The following is a 17,935-nucleotide window of genomic DNA, read 5'->3' on the forward strand; positions in this document are numbered from 1 at the left end:
ACTTTATAAAATTAATTTACCCTTCTTCTCACTAAATACTTTATACATCCTGTGGTAGGTTTTACACGTTTTTTAATAAATCTTTTTAAAGTACTAAATATCGAGAAAGCATCAAACGCATTTTTGACTAATTTTTTTGATAGTACATTTTTCTTCTTTCTCACTCGAACTCGAGACCTAGAAACTCCACCAAGAGCTGCTGTGTTTTCCTAATTTTTTTTTTTTTTTGCTGATAAATACGTCGATCATCCTTTTCTTCATTTTCGAAACGGATTGCCTTCTTTCATAAATTCATGTGTTTTTGATTATTTCCCAGACTTGTCTCAGTTTCCTGAAGGTATACTAAGACAAATCATTTTAATTTTTTTTACAGCCTGCGTTATAACATTTTTAGAAATTTATATTTTTTTTTAAAAAATGCAACGGGTGATAAATTTTCACTAAATACCTCTGAGTAGCATTCGATAAAGATGCTCTACATTATTTTTCAACTTTTCATCTATAATAATGTTATATTTATTTGCCTTTTTTAAGCTTAAGGAAAAACAATATAATATTCCAATACAATGCACTAAACTTCATTTTTTTTGTGATAAAACATTTTTTTATATAATTTATTGTAATATTTAAAATTAAAATTGAATCTAGGCAGTTATTTTAAGGCGAGTCCTTATTTAAATTAGTGAAACAAGCGCGACAGAAAACGTTTTCTTCGGATAATATAAACCGTAATAACGTTCTAACAATAAGGGAATAAATTAAAAATTCCACACATTTTTCCGAGCTACTATGAAGCGTTTTAATAAACTTCAAACCTCTTGGCAAAGATAAGTATGATGACAAGTATAAAGTTAGTTACATTCGCCTACGTTTAATTTTAAATATAATTTTTTTTCTTTTAGAAACTTTACACGTGTGTTTAGCATACTAGTAAACAGCTTTTTTTTATCAATTTACGTCATTTGCTGAATTAATTTTATGAGTTTTTTTTTTATTTATTGCCTTTTGTGTTTGTTGCATTGCAACTTCTTTTTAATTTATTTATTATAATTTTAATTAAATAAAGCACATTCCCTACTATTTTTATATTTCTGTAAAATACTGTTTCAATAATTTCATAAATTGTTTAACCTAGATTCAGAATCAGGCAAATTAATAATACAGTTTCCTTTTTTTACTTTGTATTGTATGTGAAAATTATTATTTTTTTTGGTACTTTAAATACACATAAGTGGTATCGTATTAACAAGCACTTTACTTTAATCAAGTAAGTGAAACTGTCTATCGCATTGTAAATAAATTAAAACATAGCGAGGAAAATTATGCTTTGTCTATTCCACTAGTGGTTTTCTTATTAAAGTCAGCAAATTTGTCCGCATATAATTTTGAATGAATATTAATTTATAAAAAAATAAAATATTTGAATTCGCACAGATTCAATACGGTGTCAGCATACAGAATAAAAACGTAAAAAAAATATATGTTAGAAGGTATAAAAAAGAGACTGGAAACGATTAAAGATTATCGACCATCTGAACGGAGATTAAAAGTAAGCTGAAAAGATAAGACGATTAAAAATGGACATGATGTGAGGGATCTGCCTTAGGGCGGATAACCTGATAATATATTGACTTCATATAAAATATTTGCTCTTAGAAGCACGATCCATAGATTATTTCCGCTTAAGGATTGAACAATACGACAAACAAAGAACAAATGAGTCTGCACCTAGTTCTCCTTTATACACGGCTGTTTGCCTTTCCCTTTAACCCACAATCTTATCTGCATCACCGCAATCATCTACTGCCGTTAACTGCGATTACGCGTCCTTTATTGGCAAGCCGACCGATTCTACCTACATTCCCGACTGCGATCGAATTCCAGTATGCCCTCAGCATTCCCGTCTAAAGATTTGTGAATAAACCTTCTCCGTTTTGATAGTGGTTGCCGAGAGCAACGGATTTTGTCGGTGGGGCCAAACCTCTTTTAGAGTTCACCCTAGGCTTCGGCATGGCCACCCTATGTTATCGTATTCAACGAGAGAACCGACCCAGACCGGTGCCACCCATTACGCAGCGTAAGATCTACTGCAAGGTTTAGATAGAGAATGGGACGACTTGAACAAAGCAGAGTTTATCTGGTTTTTGAAATGAAGAATTGCACTGTGCTGTATAGCCTATCCCTAATCCTGTGAACAACCCAAATAAAACAGATTTAAAATTAAATATTTTTTTTAACCGCGTTCTAAATATCGTTATAATAATTCATAAAACTGCCCGCGCAATAGCTTCAGCTGATGTTTGAATGAATTACTAACAATGAAAACGATTGTGTAATTTTTTTAAATATTATATTTAATAAATTTGGTTGCGTTTGTCATTAATAGATTATGATTATTATTTATTTTTGTAGGCTCCGAAGTTAGTAATTTCTTTAAACATCATATTTTATCACCATAGTACGAATGTTTATTGAGGATGTATAGTTTTTATTACTTTTACGCGGATTGAGATTTGCGGCATTTGGAGGTTGGGGTTCAATTGACGGTAGTATATGTGACTGATCGGGCAAAGAGTTAATAGGACAGTTAAGAAGTTGTATTATTAGTGAACAGCCAATTAAAATTACGAAATGGTTTACCGACAAAAATTGTTTATAGTCTTTCATTTTCAAACGTAAATGTTTTTTGTTTTATTTATTTATTTTTTGCTGTAGTTTGCCTTGTCTAAAAGTTAACTACAAAAAACTATTATACCTGTAGGATTGACGAAAATTCTTTTGACCCAATTGTTTTTTTAAATTTTATTTATTTTTTAATGTAAGTCTTGATTTGATAGTTGAACAATTAAAATTCGATAAAAGTATTCTCATTTAAGAAAACAAGGTTATGGACCGCCGTAAATATTTTAATTAAAAATTTCGTATACTTCAAACAGGATTATTATAAATTCTTCCAGCAAATTTCGTCAAAAATAATTACAACCGTTTATACCCGATCCAAGAACCAGCAAACTAACATACGCGTTAACGATATGGTTTAACTTGTGCGAAATACAAAAGGTACTAGTTTAAAGAGAAAATATTCTAATTTTTTTCTGAAATAAAATTAGAAAAACAAACCGTCTTAAAAAAAATGTTATGAAAATAAATAATTTACTATTCAATTTTTTCTATTTCGACTTTTTAAAAGCGACTCCTAATTACTCGTTTTTTATGAAAGAGCGAGTATCAACTGCTATGGACATTACCCCGGTGGAAATCTGTAGCGAATGAAAAGAAGCTAAACCTGGCATTTACGGACCTGGGGCTTCTGCACGAAATGCCGTGACGCTACCTACACGAACAATGCGGATTCCCATGACAGCAAATTAAACGTATTATGTATGTCTAGAAGTACCATTACTGGTACTTAGCGTGTCCTCCACGTACCAGCAGCAGCATTATCCACAAATCGCACTACTTCTCCCACTGCGTCCGTTGTCGACCGTCCTGAAACCATACTGGTTGTTAGTAAGACCGACCACCTTTCGTTACTATGTCTTCATGCAAACGTGCATCGAGCATCCTCTCGAAGAATTTGCATAAATTGTTGGTTAGACATATAGATCTATACGCTGTTGGAGCATTCTCCACTTCCGGTTTCCTGATGAGGACAAGTCTCGATCTCTTCCACTATTCGAGAATGTAATCATCCCGAAACATCGTGTTCATTACACTTAGGAATTCCGCTGGGATCTTCCTGAGATCAAATTAGAAAGATCTAACAAAACGTACGGTTTGAATTGATAATCTCCTCTTTTTTTTTGAAGACTGTTAAAAGAAAATGAGTTTTATTTTATATGTATCTGTAGTTTTTCTAAAGTGGGCGCTACTACCTCTCTAGATCGCTAGGGACTCTAGGGAAGGGGGTCTTGCACAAAGACTTGTCGGCAATAGTTACGTTTCTAGCAAAGCTAAGTTATAAAATAGAGAACTTCCTTCTAAAGGAATCATATATATTTCTGTTAAAATTATATATTATTCATTAGTAACTATTTTAAAGTAATTATAAAGTATATTTATTTCAAAATAAGAAATATTTTCAATATTTTTAGGGACGAAGGAATTCTGTATTTTCATTAAAGTATGATTTTATATATATATATATATATATATATATATATATATATATTATTTAAATAAACGGTTGATTACTATTTTTCCTCATTTGACAGTCTTTATTAAAGTTGTAGGGAAGAACGCAGTAAAAATATTAGTTCGAAAAGGGGACGACAGATGAAAAAATTTGGCAATCACTAGTGGATACCGTAGAAAACATTTATACATCGTTTCAAATGTCTTTCTTGCTTACATTCTTTAGAAAGGGACTTTTTATTAAAAAAAATTATAGAAAACTCTTCCAGTGTCACTTTCTTAATAATGATCAGATTTATAATAGTTGTTACGTATTAAATTATGATTTTGTCATAAATAGCTACGATTTTAACGTCCGAAAAATTAATAGAATCAATTTTCTTTCGTTTAGTTAAAATAAGGATGAGACAGATAAGAACGGAACAGTGGGGGAAAGGAGTAGACAAAAGGTTCTTTTTTTTATTTAAATATTTATTTTCCTCTTACAGTGGTGATGAATCTGCGGTTAAGTAATTAAAATTTTTGCTGAGAATAATTTATTTTTATCTTAAATTACTTTCGTATATATATGTTCGTAATCTAACCACAATTTTTATTTCCGTAGATAAACGTCGGCATTTTCCTATTTTTATACAATACTTATTGGTCTATATTTTATGGGAACATGTAGTAATCTAATTTACTAAAATTATAACCGCTGAATTCCTAGTAAATAATCAGTATTATTGTACTGTTTATCCCTGTTACTACAATCTGTTTTACTTATAATAATAATAATAATTATTATTATTATTATATTTTTTCTTCCTTGAAAGAAAAACTATTCATATGACACTGATTTACCTCACAAAGGAGTAGAGTTTGTTGTTTTATAGTACATACGTATCCCTCTCTTTTCTATATATGTAAAGTTTTTAAGGAATTAGTGATACAATTTATCACTCTCTCTCTGATATTAATTATTTTAATCCTCTAATACCTGTGGGGAACAGACAGAGTTATCGGTTGCATATCATGTTTATTCAGGTAAGCCTAGCAAACTGATGTGTAACAGTATATTTGGCTTAGGTAAGAAAAGAAACCCTTTTACCATTTCTTTTTACTCGACTGCCCAAAAAGGAGTGTAATGTATTTAAAGTGTATGTTTGTATGTTCCACCGCAGTAACTCAACGGCTGAACCGATTTAGATGTATGACCCCGTGTTGGAATCTTTGCGTTACCGGGAATAAGGCTATATAAATGTAATAGGCTGTATAAATAAGTAAATGTATATACGTAGTAGTAGAGATTTGCTGGTTGGAACACAAACTTTAATGAATTGAATTAATAAACTGTGAACTGTGAGCCTCTATCACTGTGTGAGCGGGGTTTGAACTGAGTTATTCGAATAAAATAATAAACCGGTGCTAAAATCGGGTTTCTAAGAAAAAAAGCATCATACCTCCCTTAATAGGCACAGTATCGAATCGGTTTAAAGTGGTCGTTAGACCTCTAAACATCACCTAAAACTTTTGTCTAAAACAGTTTTTGATATGACCAACCGTTACGACTAGGGATTACCAAAATGTTGTATATGTTTTGTTTTCATTTTTTGTTATTTTTTTTATTTTTGGATTTTATTGTTATTGATTTTTTTATTTCTATTTTTTTTTGTATTATAAGAAGATGGAGGTATGTCGTATGCTAAACACGTGAAACTTTTTTCACATGCAACCATTGTCATATTAAGTAAATCTAAAGTTTTTCTTCACCTTAAGGTGGAAATCTTTTTTATCCCCTACTTAGCACCGGTAAATAATTAAAAAAAATAATAGAATTAAATTTACGTTAAATAAAATAAAATAATATTAGATAAATTTAAAAAATTTCTGTTTATTAATAAAATGGGGTTTCTTGTGGGAGACTGCGCGTGAGGCTAGATTGAGGAGGTGATACGAATACCTCGTGCGAGGCTAGACCGATCATCACTATCAACCGATAACAGAGGGTTTGCCCCTGAGGCGCTGTTTATGGAAGTGTAATGGGATGATCTTATAATATTTCTGCTAACAATCATCCGATTTTCAAAATTCAAACGGGGTATTTGCTAGTATAATACAATATCACGACGGAACCAAACCAGAACAAAAAGAACAATATTTGTCAGCAATGATTTTTTTTTCAGCAGTCGTTTTCTTTAATTTTTTATTTTTTGCTTATTTTTAGGTAGATTTCATAAGAAAACTATCTATTGTTATGGGTACCATGATTTGACTTCTGGAAAATTTCGAAATATCTTCGCCTTTCACATCCCCCAGACCCTAAAACCACCGTCAGTTCAAAAGTTTAAATATATATATATATATTTAACTTTCTTGTGGACACGATAATTGCAGTAATTTTGCGCCAGTCACTTTCAAATTGATAAAAAAAATATAAAGACCCAAAATCTCGGTCGAGTTTGTTAATGGGTAAAATCGGATCATGGGAGTGGAAATGGGAAGGCTTTTTCGAAAAAAAACAAAATATCGCTATAACTTTTTTATTAAGTAAACTATCGAATTCTTTAAAATTCCTACTATTCTTTGGATAATGACCTAAAACTTATCTAAGTAAATTTTTTTATTGGCCCAGGGGGTGGAAAAAATGGGGTTTCGAAGACAAAAAAGCATCATACCTCCCTTAATAGGCACAGTATCGAATCGGTTTAAAGTGGTCGTTAGTCCTCTAAATATCACCTAAAACTTTTGTCTGAAACAGTTTTTGATATGACCAACCATTACGGCTAGGGATGACCAAAATGTTGCTGGAATTATAAGAAGATGGGGTTTGTCGTATGGTAAACATGTGAAAATTTGTTCACATGCAACCATTGTCATATTAAGTAAATTTGAAGTTTTTCTTAACTTTAAGGTGGAAATCTTTTTTATCTCCTACTTAGCACCGGTGAAATCTACTTCCACCTTCTGGCGTGTCGAAAGGGATTTTTTATTTACTAAACGAAATAGAAGATATTATTAAATACATGTTTCTTAAATGCAGAACAAGATTTCGGGTTATTTTTGTGTTGATTACGATTCATATATGTATTTCATTTTTTGGTAGTATTTAAGATTGAATAATATTTAAAGAACTTTAGTAAAAATTGTTCTATTTTACTTCTTGATATCATTATGTTTCTTAATAAATTATGAAACCTTGTGTTATTTAAAATTACAAGAGAATCTCTCATAAGCAGGTTAATAATATTCACATATGAAACCAATTAGTTTTACCAAGAAGTATGAAATACGAAACTTCGAATGTAACGGATGGATTTTCCATTCCAGTCGTAGGTTATGTAAGTTCTAATTTCGAAATCACATTTCTCTTTCATTATTTCCCAATTTTTTTTTCAAGAAATAAAATTGATTACCTGTACACATTTTTTTTTTTTTTTTTTTTTTTGTAAGACCAGCGGTAAAATTTTCAATAATATTTGTTTTGTGTTGCTAAAATGCATAGATTCAGAGAAAAACGATTTTCAAAAATCTATGGGAGGGGGATGTTAAAAATCTGGATGGGATGTTAAGCTTCCCTCATCATCCCTAACGCATAGACAAAAGATCAATCGGTAGGTAAGGATTTTCAAATACAGCCTATTTTGATGAACCCACCGGGTTGGTCTAGTGGTTAACGCGTCTTCCCAAATCAGCTGATTTGGAAGTCGAGAGTTACAGCGTTCAAGTCCTAGTAAAGCCAGATATTTTTACACGGATTTGAATACTAGATCGTGGATACCGGTGTTCTTTGGTGGTTGGGTTTCAATTAACCATACATCTCAGGAACGGTCGGACTGAGAATGTACAAGACTAACACTTCATTTACACTCATACATATCATCCTCATTCATCCTCTGAAGAATTATCTAAACGGTAGTTACCGGAGGCTAAACAGAAAAAAGAAAGAAAGAAAGCCTATTTTGATGACAAATTGCCTGTACTAAAGTACACAGCAAGTAACATTGATTTTAAAGCAAATACAATAATCAATTGTCTAAAAACACAAATCAAATTATGTATATTATAATTAATACTTAATATTTATGAAAATAACAATAATATTAAATAACAAATAATTAATTTTTAAATGACGGAATAGTACTAAAATAAAGAAATCTATGGTGATATATCAGATTGTCAGATTCATTCAAAAAAAATTTACGTCACCGACCTAAACGGCTGGTTTTCTATTTGGTTTTACAACCCAGCCCCTTGAAATATTAAAAGAAAATTCTCAATAACATTAGTCAATTTATCAACATACGCCAGGGCGCAATGAAAAGTAACAGCTTTTTGTTTTTGTGTAATTTTTTTACACATATTAATTTCGGCTTATCGTTTCCGATTTTTCCTACATAGAATTCTTAACTGCTGGTTATAATGTTTTCATTTATTACTTCTGAATCTTTCATTATATTTTGGATTAGGATATCTACGTTTGAATAATCCGTACCGACTCTTCGATTAAATTTGCTGTTCCAGTCTTCCACTAGACCGCTAGTTAGATTACTGTGTTCGATACTCTATAAAATACTTTTTTTCCCGCTCATTACGTATACACGTTTTCATTCAGGTTTTAACTAAAATTCTGTTTTTTTTTTCATCTTGGCATTAGATGAAAACAGTACAGTCTTAAACCTAAAGTTTGCGGGTAATTTTATTAGTACTGATTTTTTATTAAATTTTATGAATTATTATTTTCGTCAATTACTCGTTACGATGAATATTTATTATTACTTATTTCAGTGAAGGTTAAGTAATTATGTTAATTTCATTCTGAACATTTTTTTATAATTAGTTTGATCGGTCGATTTTATTTTAATGGAAATAAAAATAAGTATAATTTGCTCTTATTAATGTATTATTTTAATTATTTTTTACAGCATTATTTTTATTATTATGTATAAAGAAAATACTGCTCGGTACTTTTCCTGTATTTCTAAAAGGAAATAATCATTAATAATATAATTTTATTGTATTGTCCTGTCCTAGTTTATAAAACAATTAACTGATTTTATTTGGCTTTTTTAATGAAAATCATTCTTGAAATAATTAACGTATTTATGTCATCGAATTGTTATACTGTATTAAATGTTAGAGGTTCAATTAATCTGTTTCGACCTATAAAATATTGTTGTAGGTTATGTCTGTCGAACCCCAGATGAAAGTTATTTGATATATTGACCTAAATTAGATCCAAGAGGTTTACTGAGAATTATTTATTAGTTTCCTTCTTATCAATTTAAAAAAAAATAAATAATAGTTTTGTTTTGTGCTGTTGTGCGCACTCTTTTAAGTGCTGTTGTGTTGGTAATAATTATTTATTATTATTTTACACACGTGTATGTCTAAATTACATTCTTTAAAGCTTTTTTGATTACTTAATTCCAAAAGAAAATAAATTGTACAATTACTTAACATGTTTCATTTTTATTATTATTATTTTTTTTTTTTGTTATGAACAGAAATAAATTTTTGCTTCCTTTCAATTACCCTATAATCTAAATTTTATATAAGTGAGTCATTTCCATGAATTATTGTCATTATTACTCGTTTTTTTTAAATGAATTTTTATACTGTGTATAATAATTGCCAGATCATTATATATATATATATATATATATATAGATATACACACACACAGAATGGCAGCGAAGTCATCGTACCCTCTAAAGTTAGAACCAAAAATTTGTAACGAGTTATAACTGAAAAATGCGATATAATAATGAATTATTTTATTTACTCACTTGATTCATAGTACTGATTTTAATGATCCAGTAGGACTGTGTGTTCGCCCTCATGTCGCACGCACAATTCTATACTTCGCCACGTCCTCTGTGACACGCGACTTAGCATTTTTGGTTTTACGTTAGGAAAGGCGTTTCTCACAGCGCCACGTAATTCCTTATTTGTGGTGTAGCGACCTAGAGATAGATACGTGTGTCTTAATAATTCCCCATAATGAATTGTCTGGTGTGATTAGATCAGGACTTGGTGGCCATGATAATACAGCTGGTGACGCTGGAGTACCGCGGCCGATCCAACTTCCTGGAAATTCTTCATTCAGAAACCCGCGAATTGATAGAGAAAAATGTGCAGGTGCTCCATCCTGCTGCAACCATACTCGTTCCGTAAGATCGTTCTCCTGAAGCTGTGCTATTAACCAACCGTGTCTCCAGCATCTCTAAATAAGTTTGTGCTCTGGCCCGTTAAAAAAAATAAGGACCAAACAAATGACAAGCTGTCATTCCAGTCCGAATCATGACGTTCGGTGGATTTCTTTTCAATTCTGTCGCGTAATAAGGATTTTCTTTCGCCCGAAATAACACATTTTTGGCACGCGAAATACGATAGATTGCTCATTCGTCAGTAAAAAGCACCTTTCAACGGTGCACTGCAGCAGTGAATTTTTCTTATAAAGCCGGCAGGATGCAGCGCGACGATCCCATGTCTGCATCTGACATTTCAGTGATGAAGATCAGGCGAAATGGCCTAACTTTCAAGTCCTTTTTCATACGGTCTTGCATTGTCCGCGATTCAACTGACCGTTTACGAGTTGATTTCATCGGGGTAAGTTCAATGGAAACTGCAACAGCTGCACATGTTTCTAACCGCGTTAATTTTCGTTCACTCCGCGGCCTATCTTTAACACTGCCAAATTCATACGTACGTTTTTCTTAAGCCAACATTGTTGCTTTTCGTGGTGGCGGCTTATTAAAGCGTTGCCAAAACATATTATTAATTAGCTTCATTGTTTGATTCGTATGTTGTCGTTCATGAACCCAGACACTTGTGTCTAACAGCTCCTCGACGCTATAACTACTCGCTTCAGCCATTTTAGCACAACTGTGTTTTACTGTACATTACAATAACTTTTTTTATAACTTTGTAATTTTTGTCTTTATAAATTTCTATATTATATAAAAAAGAAACAAAAGTCCGTTAGAGTGGTTTCTTCACAAAATTATGTTATCCTATTACCTTGATTTGTGTTTGTTCCTGATCAAACTTTAGTTAAACCGGTTCTTTAATGAAATTCGTTAAGATGAATTTCAACTAAAATTATAGGGAAGTTTTGCCTAAAAATATTTACAAATTACAGGAACCTTGAGCCCTTATTATCTTCTGAACGAAAATCGTTTTATTGATACATTTCATCACACGTATTTGATAATAAGAATTCCATAGTATTTGCTACAATTTTTGTGTAAAAAATGTTTAAAATGGAGGTCCAACCTTTTGCCAGAGGAGATTTTTCTTTGTTATTTTTTCATAAAAGATGCTTCTCTTCGTATAAAAATCATGAGAGAAGAAATAAAATTAACAAAATAAATATTAAGCGTACTTTGTAGAATTATTTATTGAAATAGTGAATAAAATCTCTGTCCTCTCATCTTTATCAAAATGTGTTTTCTTAATTTATTTGCTTGGAACGCATCCTATTAAAAAAGAATGAAAATAAAAATAAATTTTGAAAATTTTATTAAAAAATGAAAATTTGGATAAAATTTTCTTAAATTTCTTCTTTTTTTACTAATTAAAATTAAGGGTTAGAAATTAACGCAATTAAAATTATCGGGAGAAATACTTAGTAATTCAGAATTTTATATACGTTAAATCTTATTTTCCTACCTTAAACATCTTAAGTTTTCGTATTCCTTTTTTAATAATTTATTGCGTTTTATATATAAACCAAATAATCTAAAGCGGTGCATTTGGTCGTGAGAAAAACTTGAACAAAATATAAGTAAATACGGGTCAAGTTGGTGAATCTCTTCTTTTTATTGAAATGATTTATGAAAGTACTGGAATCAACAGCTGTGGTCATATTTGCTCGGTAGAAATGGGTAGCGTATGAAGAGATGCCATGTCTGACCGGAATTCGAACCCAGGACCCCAAAAGAAATTCCGAGACGTTACCTACTCGGCCGCGGAGGTCGGTATTTTAATGATTAATTTTAATAAAAAATGTTTATATTTTATTTTAGTGAAAGTTTATAATGAGAATAATTAAGTTAGTAAATAAATAAACGAAAATAAAATAAGTGTGCTATATATTATTATCGTTATCAGTTGATTTAATTTTAACAATATCGATGTAGCAGACAAAAAAAAATCCTACCGAAAATTTTGCTGACGACAGTCGGTAACAATGAAACAGAATATTGTTGTGAATTGGATTATAGAAATCTAAGCCCTTTTATGACACCTCATTTGGGAAAATCATCGTTTTGTTTTAGTGAATCATTGGTAATTATACATATGTATTAAAAAAAACAATTTTTTTTAACTCAATTTTTTAAAAAACATTTACAGTAGGGTGGTTAATTAAAATTAATTTATTAATTAAAATTGTTAGGAAATACCACTGTACTGTAATTTTTATATGCTGTATTTTACGAAAAATAATCACTTTTTACGCGGAAAGATTTACGGTAAACAAAGTCCGGATCAATAAATTCGTCATTGTTTATACAGTATTTTATTATTAAACTTTGCGGACGTAATCGTTGCGAAATTGATTAATAAAATAGCGTACGATGTTGAATGGAAATTACATGCGGATTCATTTATGATAATTATGAATTATATTAGATTACGGGTTATCAGATTTCCCCCACTATCATTGTGTGGTTCCCTCCACCGACCGGCTGAAAACAGTAGTTGTTATGTCGACGCTGAGCTCTCGTTATTTCATCGTAGAACATGGAAGCAGAGGTATCGTCGAGTTGACACTCAGCCGCGTTAGTTTTTTTTTTTTAATTTTTAATATTTTAACTATTTAACGAATTCGGTATTTTTATTTTGAAACTTAAAGTTCCTCGTATATACAGTCATTTCGTTCTTCGTAATATTTAGTTCATATACTTTTTTATCGCACTACACGCATATATCTAGCGTGTTTAGGTATTATTTTTTTGTCAGTGATTGTGCTGTGTTTTAGTATATATAATTTTTTTTTTTATTTCTGGACTATATATGACGTGTATTATATAATTTTTTTTTTAATATTTGTCGATAAATTATTTATAAAATGTCTTCTTTTTTTCACTGTCCTGTTTAACTGTGATGATTTGTTGTGTTTATATTTTTATCATGAGAGCAAATATTTCAAATAATCAATCTGTTTTATTGAATACACGGAGAAATATTACTGGTGATGAAACGGTTCTCAGTCGTGCTTTTCTTCCTTCTGGTTACAGGGTTTTGTCATCGTGTAAGGTTAGTTTGTTGTACTTTTTTTTTAATTTTAATTAATATAAACTGGACTGTATTTATTTAAATTACTAACATTAATTATTTATTTATTTTTTTGTAAATTATCTGTCAAATAAGATTAGTACGGTATTTTAAATCTTAATGGAAATTATAGCGCTAGAAACTATTTACATTGTACTTATGTTATGTTTCATTATTATCATCCTTTCAACTGGAGGTCCCGGGATCTAATCCCGGTCAGGCATGGCATTTTTCGCACGATACAAAATAAATTATCATCATCCATCAGTAACTTAAGTTGACGTAAGCCTCCAGTTGTTACTGCATTATATACATAAATTATATAGTTGATATTAATTAAGTTACAGTACATCTTGTTTTAGAACCGTAAAATAACTTTTGATTTTTTATTAAAAACCTTGTAACTTAATTCGATTCTCAAATTTTAATGGATCTCGATATTCTGAAAGTCCAGATTTTTTTTTTAAAGGTTTATGTATTTGTTTATGTACTTATGACATTTGTGTGATAGTGTTAAAATTTAAATCGACCGATTAATTTTTATACGGATTTGAATACTATATCATGGATACTGGTATTCTTTCGCGGTTGGGTTTCAATTAACCACACATCTCAGGAGTGGTCGACCTGAGATTGTACAAGACTACACTTCATTTACAATCATACATATCATCTTCATTCATCCTCTGAAGTAATACCTGAATGGTAATTTCCGGAGGCTAAATAGGAAAAAGAAAGAAAGATAATCCCTCAGTACATCAGCGATTCTTTGTCAAAATATTTCGATCGAAAAAAAATAGTAAAAAAAAAAAGATATCTATTTTTTATTACTATTGTTTTTTTTAAATATTTAATTACATTTTAATGTACTAGTTAATATATAAACTGTAAAATAAATTCAGGATGAGTTCTTATTTCTAAGCATGTTTGTATCTATATTTTTCCAAACATTTTTACCGGTTATAAAGCTTACGTATTTATGATGCGGTTAATATTCATACTGGGGTAAGTACGTTAGTATAATGACAAATAGTTTAATAATCGTAGAATTTTAACCTTCATCGTAAATAAAATTATCGAATTTTTTTTATCTTAAATTTAGCACTCGATTGCGCGCTTGCTCATAAAGTAATGAAAACCTTTTAAATACTACGATTACAACATAGTTTATAATATTTTTTTTAATATAAATTAATTATTAATGAAGATTAAAATGAGTCTTTAAATTTATTTCTTAATTAATTGTAAAGAATTACTTGATTTTATAGTTAATAAACAGTTAATCTCTGTATTTTTATAAAACAGGTAGATTCGATAGTCATACTGCTCGTAGCTTCAATTTTAATATATTTACTATAAAATCGGTAAAAATCCCAAATTTCTGATGTTACCTGTGATAATATTCACAATTAATCATAAATACCCTCGGCTCGCGTTTCCTTTACAATTGGTGCTCTCATGCGTTGTAAGAAACGCACCGAATTATAAAACACTGATTGAGTTTCATTATGAGTAAAATGATAGTTTTTACAAAGATATAAAAAAATTATTTTTAAATTAGTTTATTATTTAATCGTGTTAATTTTATTTACATACTAGTATTACATGATTATTTCAGTTGCACGAATTTTGTTTAGAGCGCACAAAATTCTTGTGAAAATTGTATTTTTCATTTTATTTAGAATTGTATTTTTCGTTGGAAACAGGAAGAACATCCGTTCATAAAAATCTGGCTTTTACTTCATAAAAGTGGGTGTAAAATAACGATAATGAAATTTTATTTTTTTTAATTATTAAATCTTTTTATTATAAATATTTTTTGCATTAAATTTTCTGCTTTTATTTGAAATAAAAATCACGGTTCCCCAAAAATAGAATAAACCATCGAAGTTAGTCTGTTGTTTTTTCTTTACCCAAAAATATATTTATATATATATATATAATAAAAATAAGACTGAAAAAAATTTGCTTACAAAAATCTGGGCTATAACTAAAAAAATTACACTTTTTCTATTCTTTTACAAATTTGACATAAGAAGTCGGTGTTAAATTAGAAACTACTACCATTAATTTACCAAATGATAATTTGGCGCTTACAGCAAAACAATTGAAATTTAAATGATTTTTTTTTTTTAATTTTTTTAGTTTTTATTGCACGTTTTTGATGACGGTTTTTTTAAAAAAAATCTTTAACGTTTATTCTATTTACATTTTTTATTTTAAAATTTTAATAGTCCTAAAATATTTTTTCCGTATGAAGAAATAAATCGCTTGCAAGAAGTCTAATCTTGATAAAAATAAAAGGAATGTAGTGTGAAATGATTTAAACAAGTGCGATCTAAGACTCTTCCAAAAGGGAGAATATGTATTATGTTTTCCGATTAATTTTCTTAAATTTTCGCATGAAAGCATTTCGAATATTAAAATTATATTGTGATAATCTCATTCTACTATAATAAACCGAAATTGATTATTCTATTTTTATTCTCGAAAGAAACTTTTATTTAAGTTAATTTTGGAATACTTATTACGTAACTACCAGAGGAACTTCCTTTAATGAAACCCCAAGCCTGATTAAAGAAACCCTCACTAGCACGTACCCTGAAGTTAAATTCATGGAAGAACTCTCTGACCCTTTCGATATTAAAATTGGCGTACGGCAAGAAGACGGATTCCCCGCTACTGTTCAACTGCGACCTAGAAACAAAAATTAGAGAATGAAACCAAAAGATCCGTAGTGAAATCCCATTAGGAACGAAAAACAAAGGTATCAAAATCGACTTTTTATCCTTCGCAGACGACATGACCTTACAAATTGAGACGTGGGATGAAGCCAGTGAACAAATTCAAAAACTTGAATAATAAACAACGAAGATAAGTCTCAAAATTTCCTTCAAAAATACCAAAATAATGACAAAGATCAGAAACTCACTAAGGTACCTTAAAAAACCGGAAAACAAAAGATAGAAATAGTAAAAAAATTAAAATATCTCGGAGATCGGATCGGCTGCAATGCACTCGAGAAAAAGGTGATGGAAAACAGAAGAAACAAACTCGAACTAGTCTTTCGACTCGCCAAAAATACTTACAACAAAAAATCTCTATCCTGGAATTCAAAAATACAAAACGGTAATCAAACCGGAGGCCTTATATGCAACCAAAACATTATCAATCACCGACTGTGGCCCAATCGAAAGACTAAAGATCAAAGAAAGTAAAATCTTAAGAAAAATCCTAGGCTCCAAATTCCAAAAAAAAAAAACTAATCCGCATCAAAACGAAACCCTGTACATAAAAAAACAGAAAAAGAAGAATCGACTTTTACGGACACAACCTCAGAATGAGCGAAAACGGATTAACCAAACAGATCTTTGATTATTTCCACAACAAAAAACCAAACCGAAAAAGATCTAATGGCACTCCAAATCACGGAAAGCTTGCTCCTAGATAAAACTGCCAAAACAATTACCAAGGACAAGAAAATGAGGTTCCAAGCCAAAACCAAACGTAAGATTCGATTCTCGTAAGAAGAAAGGGAAGTAAGATCAAAGAATGAAACGATACCGAGTTTAAAGAAAGGTACGTAACACAAAACAGTGATCGATTCAATATATCCCCAAGTCGGGTAAAACGAAAAAGAAGAAGAAATCGGTACGTTCGATAAAGAATAAGAATAGGCTACATATCTCGAAGGAAATTTATATACCTAACAGAAGGAATTAATCTTTTTTAAAGGATTGCATTTTATTCGAAATGTCAATAATATTTCCACTTAAAATCTTAATATATACATCTTATTATACCTTAGGAATAATTCTTTACCACTGGATTGAAGTTTTACAAACAAAAGTAATAATGAATTGATCTATAAAAAAAAGAAATTGTGGATAAGAAAACATAAAAATCTTAGAAAGTCGTAATTGTAAAAATAATTTTCAGAAATTTTAATCTCTTTTAAAACGTGGTATAAATTATCTAGAACACGTATGAGAATTTAAAAATATTATTTTCAATAATTTTTTGATCGATAAAAATGAGATAGAATTTAAATGTTTTTGATTTTAATAGTTTATATATTTCAAAATCTTTTGCTAGATTATAACTTAACGCAAAGTCGTGAGAGTTTGTTAACCGTGTAAAATAGTGTTTATATTGAACGATTTTTTTTTTGTCTTTAAAATCTTTAGTTTCAAAAGATTGCTCCAGGTGAGATGAATTTGGAAGTATCTTTGTGTTCGTATAAACTTAGGTCACGATCTTTTTGCTGAAGAAAAAAATAATATATTTTACTTTCATAAGGTTGTTTTAGCTAATTACTTTCATTACTTCAGTAAGGTATAATAAAAATATTTAAAACATAATAATATCATTATTTTTAGAAGAGATAGTAATAATTTCTCTATGGAAATAGGCTTACTAGAAATCTTAATATTAGAGAGTCGATGATCCAATCTAAATTATAAAATAGTTTTTATTTTTTTGTAAAATAAATAATCGAAATAAAATATTTTGTATTAGCTTGTAAAATATTCCTGCGTGA

The 17,935-nt window shown here is 29.9% G+C and overlaps 1 protein-coding gene across 6 annotated transcripts in view; it reads left to right on the plus strand.

The window, feature by feature from the left end:
* The window catches only part of LOC142325538 (uncharacterized), a 344,160-nt gene that overhangs the window by 259,279 nt on the left and 66,946 nt on the right, over positions 1-17,935 (plus strand). Inside the window, exon 1 of one of the 6 annotated variants that reach the window (XM_075367411.1) lies at positions 12,832-13,377. The exons of the other annotated variants lie outside the window; for them this stretch is intronic. Coding sequence (XP_075223526.1) covers positions 13,225-13,377 — 153 coding nt within the window. The 5' untranslated portion in view covers positions 12,832-13,224. Of the gene's footprint in view, positions 1-12,831; positions 13,378-17,935 lie in introns of those variants that run through there. 6 annotated transcript variants of the gene reach the window in all.

Source organism: Lycorma delicatula, chromosome 5 (genome assembly GCF_047948215.1).
Source record: "Lycorma delicatula isolate Av1 chromosome 5, ASM4794821v1, whole genome shotgun sequence".
Classification (NCBI taxonomy): Eukaryota; Metazoa; Arthropoda; class Insecta; order Hemiptera; family Fulgoridae; genus Lycorma; species Lycorma delicatula.